Source organism: Epinephelus moara, chromosome 24, assembly GCF_006386435.1.
Source record: "Epinephelus moara isolate mb chromosome 24, YSFRI_EMoa_1.0, whole genome shotgun sequence".
Classification (NCBI taxonomy): domain Eukaryota; kingdom Metazoa; phylum Chordata; class Actinopteri; order Perciformes; family Serranidae; genus Epinephelus; species Epinephelus moara.
In genome coordinates, this window is record NC_065529.1 from 37,308,367 (window position 1) to 37,314,190 (window position 5,824).

At 39.4% G+C, this 5,824-nt stretch overlaps 1 protein-coding gene across 1 annotated transcript; it reads left to right on the forward strand.

Annotated features, from left to right (window-relative positions):
- Nucleotides 1–652: 652 nt before the first annotated feature.
- On the forward strand, nucleotides 653–4,990 carry LOC126386122 (uncharacterized). The gene is made up of 6 exons (XM_050038268.1): nucleotides 653–832; nucleotides 1,027–1,175; nucleotides 1,308–1,381; nucleotides 1,782–1,886; nucleotides 2,546–2,644; nucleotides 4,514–4,990. Exons 1-6 carry the CDS (start codon nucleotides 725–727, stop codon nucleotides 4,693–4,695), a joined length of 717 nt encoding a protein of 238 aa, XP_049894225.1. The 5' UTR covers nucleotides 653–724; the 3' UTR covers nucleotides 4,696–4,990.
- Nucleotides 4,991–5,824: the final 834 nt, after the last annotated feature.

Here is a 5,824-nt window from a genome sequence, read left to right on the forward strand (position 1 = left end):
ACCCAGACAATGACAACTAGAGATAGTGAGTAAGTGTTCGTGTGAGGGGTGAATGGCAGGGTGACAAAGAAACTTAAAGCCTGAGCATGAATAGTAATGTCTTCCTGACTGAACTCTCGCTAGAGCTTCATATGTGCAGCAGTGCACATTAATCGAACTGCTACCTTTGAATGCGACAGACGGTTAAACTTCCCAAATAGACATCAAACCTTTTTAATAAAATTTCTTGCTTTGTTTTCTTATGCTGTGAGCAGCTCCTCCATTTCCTTTGTGCACTGCATTGCGGGTGAGTAGTGTGCACCAACAGCACACTCAAAAATTGACTTCATTAAGCCTCCTTTCCAGGGTAAACAGGCTACCAACTCAAAACCTCTGTGTGAAGTATAGATTTCAGGGAAGCTGACTGAAGTTTGACTGAATTTGGAAGAATTGATCCTGAAAGTGTTGCTGCACACAACGTGCAGTCATAAAACTGCAAAACAGACAGGAAACATAACCTCAGCAGACCCCTGCCCCTCTTTTCTCTAGTCTGGGTATTGCAACATTTGCACGTCAGTTTGTTTGATAAGTAAACACAAAGGCTGACTGGAAATGCTTTCATTCAGGGTCAACATTCAGTTCAGATGCCGTTGCTCTGCAGGGGTGGGGAGAAAGGCTCAAAAACAATTGGTCAGAGATGTGGATATAAGACCTACCTGAGACAGACGAAGAGGCATCAGAGAAGATGAAGACTCTGTGTGTTGCTGTTGTTTTGCTGAGTCTCACCTCGGTGGGCCAGCCTGCGACGCTGGCCTGTGAGAAGCTGCTGAAGCCAGACGACCGATCTCCAGATGTAAGTGTCCCTCCACATTTGTTACTAACTTTGTGTTTTTGTGACAACATCATCAAACAAAACTTAACTTACTGAATTCATTGTGCATTTGTTTCTTTGTCTTGAAATGTGTTGTGGGATAAATGATTCACATAAAAGGTTTCAGATTATTACCAAATATTAACAAAATCAGACTCCCTTCATTGTTTCTTCAGTTGACTGGGAGGTGGTACTTCATAGCCGTGTCCATGGACTCCTGTATGATAACAACATTACTGAATGCAGTTTTTTGGCCAAGTCTTGCAGTTGACATCACCTCTAAGGACACGCCCAAACTCTTTGACGCCAAGTTTACAGTTAAGATGTGAGCAATCTTTTGTCTTGTAACGGCTGTTAATTTGTTGCCATGAAGCTTTAAAGGTAAAATGCATCACACGTCACCATGTCCTGCACAGTTGTTCTTTCAGCTGTTAAATCTTTAATAAATCCTTTGCAGGTATGGATACTGTGAGAGTGAATCAGACCAGTTTTGGTATGACAACCACACCCTGTTAGATATCGACAGCAACAGTAAGAGTTTTGTTTAATGTGTGCACTGGTGCTTCTTCTGATCACTATTTTAAACTTTTACACCACAGACTACTGACTCATTCTGTGTTATTACCATTGAAAACAAAGTATTTGAAGTTCTATATAATATTAGTAATAATATTAATAACAGAAAATATAAGAAAAGATGGAAAATAGATAACAAAAGAAATTATAAATGGTATATAACCTCATTTAAGCACTACCGTAGGCCTTGAAATTATGTGTAGGACAGTGAAATGTTTTTGTGATATTTTTCTGTCTTGTTATATTCTTTAACATAATTTCTTTACTGTTTTAATGATGATATTTGTATTTTTAACATTTTTATACAGATACTGTTTAAATGTCATTGTGAAATTGTGCTATTACAATCCAACAGATCTTCCAACCGGTAAACCAGATCAGCTGGTGCAGACCAGCTGTCCTGACTGCATCATTATAAAGACGGAGGACGACCAGATTCTGAGTGCTTTCTTGCTTTTAAGTAAGAGACTGTTCTTTACTTATCAGAGGAAGGGGTGGCTGGGGTATTACTACTTCTGTGTTATTTTTTTCTTCATTAATTTTAAAGCTGCAATTTTTTTTTCCCTTTAGCCTCCTTGAGTGACTGGGAGAAAATGCATGACCCTCCCTCCACCATAGATTAGGTTTTTTTTTTTTTTAAATATACCCTTTAATATTTTAAAGTTAAAAGTTTAAGATGAAATCCTGGAGTTGAGAAAAGCGTTGGTTTTTCACTGTTGTCGTGCATGCTGCTGGTTAGTTCATGCAAATGGTTTATTTTTGGCTCAAATTTTAAATAAGTGATTTTGATGAAACATCACTATTTTAGCTCAGATATATGTTTTTTTTGTGTTCATTGCACATGATGTGGCCAAGGACTGTCTGAAATTTTAAAATACAATGATAATCTCCAGTTTTACAGTTTCTGGCAATGATGAATGCTCTAATTTTTGAAGTTTTCTTTAAAAATCTGCAGTGAAATAAATACAAAATACAACCATTAAAATTTGTATGCCCCTCCCCAAAGCCAAAATAAATACATAAGTCCCTCTCTAGTGCTTAAAACACTCCCCCCTTTTATCACCCCCGACAGAATATAATCACAAGGCTTGCATCTCTGATGTGTCTCCTCTTTCACAGGTAGGAGAAAGACTGTCACTACTGATGAGCTGAAGGAGTTTGAGGCACAGGTCAAGTGTATGAGCTGGTTCAAACCGCAGGTCTTAAACACAGATCACGGTGAGACTTGAGATGTCTTTGTAGTCAATTTATGAAAACAAAGGGAGTGCAGTGGCATTATACCATGATAGTGATACCAGCTATTTTATTCTCTGCCATTTATATATAGTGTGCAATGCACAGCATTGTAACACTTATTGTGGGGTTGCCATCAAAGGGGAACACCGTCTACATTTAGAACTCCAGTGTGTTATTTTCAGGAGAGTTTGATCAATAGTTGTGAACATGAGCTACTGTCTCTCAAAGGAACCAGAAACCAGAGGAGTCTCAAACTTGTGATGTCATAGAGCAGTGGTTCTGCAAATGGCGCTTGGCAGCGTCAGGGGGAAACGCGGTGGGACACAAGCGAAAGTTAAAGCCACAGTGTGTAGGAATTTCTCCCATCTAACGTTCAAATCATATATTGCATTCAAACGGATAGCGTGTTTCAAGCGCGTATTGCAACAACGGTAGCTGCTGTGTACCAAAAAGCTATGCTAACATTGATGAAACCATGCCATCCAATACTTCATGGAATATTCATTCAGGCTCCTACACAGACACACGCGACGCAAGTTGACAAACCCCCTCCTCACCATGCTGGCTGTGTTTACAATGTAGGACTGTTGGGGCAGGTGTAAGTCGAAACAAAGCAATCACGTCTTGCCGTTTGATAACTGACAAGTGGCTCAACCTCACACACCTCATCCCTCTCCTCGCATCACTATGCCGCTGACAGCTGTTAGCCGCTTTTAGCAGCGCCGCTACTACCCCGGCACTACTGCAGCATAATAAAGTCCCACTCTTTGAGCATAATGCAGGATCATGCATATGCAGCATCACAGGAGACGGAATCCTCGTCACCAAAAAAGCGCAAAAGGGAATCAAAAAGGCAACGTGACCGGTGAATTCAAAAAACGAGGGTCAACATCGGGGCAGCCTTTCCCAGGTGGAGAGAGCTGCTGAAGGAGAAAGGTAATGCAATCACAGGCCAGCGCCGCTGTTAGCTGTTAGCCGCTGTTAGCCGCTGTTAGCTGTTAATGGCGCTGCTAACAGCGGCTAACAGCGGCTAACAGCTAACAGCGGCTCCTTTTACGAGTATAAGTCAGATTATTGGTGGAGGTAATAATACACCAATGATGACATATTTATGAATGCAGACATCGATTTTTGCCAATAGACAATTGAAAATGTTACACAATGTCCCTTTAAGGCAACAAAAGTCTGAGTAGGGCAGGTGGGAGGGGTGGTGGATGGGTTCACCAAACACCAACTTTCACCTTGGACAGTAGTGTTCGCATCCCATAGTATTATAAAGCCAAACCCTGTTCTTTTTTCCTAAACCCCACCACGTGGGTCGGTTGTTGTGTTTTACCAACGTAGTGCGTTTATTTTGCAACTGACACTGCATCCCAGAACATCAAAAACCAACGCACCCAGGGTACCTTGTACGTCGTATGTGGATGTGGAAAGTCCACGACCAAACGTCGAAATGTGACGAGGTTGGATTGAGAGTGTGTTGTCTACACACAAATGAGCTTTATTGTATTGTTCTTAGTTCTGAAAATGAACCCAGATACTCTGAACATTCCCCTGGATGCTCTCAGTGTCACCTGGGACAACTTTCCTGATTTATTGTCAATGGAGCAGTTCCAGAGTTTACTTGATGACATCACACGTTTAGTTTTAGCACTCTAGTTTTTGGATTTGGGAGAGAGTTGTTCATGTTCACACATTTTTGGACATCTTAGCAATCAATAACATGATTGAACTTTATGGGCATAGTTCCCCTTTAGTTGTCACATATATCAGAGAATTCGATATAAAATGGTGTTATTTACACTGTCAGCGCTGTTATTGCTCTAATGTTCTTCTTTGGTCCCCACACAGAGTACCAAAACTGCCCGTCACTTGAGACTGCTGAAGATGATTCTTCAAGATTATCAAAGATGATTTATGCAAGACTGAAAACCACGTACACCGAGCCCCTCCAGTGTCTTGCCGAAACCCTTATGTATTACCCCAAAACTGCCTATGAGTGGGCTCAAGAAAGTTGGGCCTCTCTTTGGTAAATGTGCTGGTGCACAGCTATGATAAAAATTCACTCACACGATCATGTTTTTGTGAAATGGTGCAACCCTACTCAAGATGTTGACTTGCTTGATGGGGAACTGGTTACTGATTGATTTACTGTTTTAAAAGATGAAGACTCTCTAACCCAATAAGACCCCCTTTGTCTACATTCAGGTTTTAAGTGGTGATCTGTAGTGCTTTTCGACAACATGTTCCCTCTTTCAGACAGTTCAGTCACCATTAATAATGACTGATTTTTTCTCATCTAAAAAATAAATGATTAGTGAAATGTAACAGACTTTTGCAATGTGGACTGACTTGTTTAGAGAGACAATGATTTTGGAGCAAAGTCGAATGTGGAGCAACAGGTATTATGCCCCTCCTGAGTCAGCATTTAAACTGTTTACTGCTGCAGCATTGCAGCAGCTCAGTCATTAAGTCTTTCCAGGTTTGGTAAAAAGACTAATGTTTTGCTGATTCACATTATATGGGATATGTCCATATTTTTTCCCCTTAATGTGGTGATTTGCATTTGTGCTAAATGGTTTTGGATTTGTGTTTAATATGTGTTTCATGATTAATCAAAGCTGAAGCTAATGCAGGGGTCATGTAAAGCAATCACATAAACAACATCTGTGGCATGTGTTGGAGGGATTGTTCAATGCATGGCAGAGCGCTTGTGTCATTTTACTATCATTATTAATCCAAAACTGATTGGTTAGCAGATCTAGACTTCTTAAACTGGTGTAACCCATAATATTAATAATGTCTGCACACTTATTAGCTGTTCATTATTTATTTATTACTTTTATAATGAGTTCCATTTTGTTCTTTGCAGCAAGGTTTGTTGGATTTATTTACAATGACAATAAAAGGAATTTAATTTAATTTAGTTTAATTTGATTTAATTTGATTTAATTTGATTTAATTTAATTTAATTTAATTCAATTCATAGTTCAATGGTGTTCATTATGTCTTTAGTTTATGATAATTACTTTAGTTGTTCTTTTAACATGTTTGAGATAAAAGAAAGGACAAAAAAGAACAACTAAAGTCATTATCAATTCAATTCAATTCAATTCAATCCTAAAATGTACAGGAAAGCAGTAAGAAGACGCAGTCTGGACT

Bases quoted from the DNA above. Each gene is read 5' to 3' on its own strand.
- LOC126386122 (XM_050038268.1), top strand. From the start codon at position 725: ATGAAGACTCTGTGTGTTGCTGTTGTTTTGCTGAGTCTCACCTCGGTG. The intron at 1,176-1,307 runs GTGAGCAATCTT...AATCCTTTGCAG, and splicing joins GCCAAGTTTACAGTTAAGAT to GTATGGATACTGTGAGAGTG. The intron at 2,645-4,513 runs GTGAGACTTGAG...GTCCCCACACAG, and splicing joins GGTCTTAAACACAGATCACG to AGTACCAAAACTGCCCGTCA.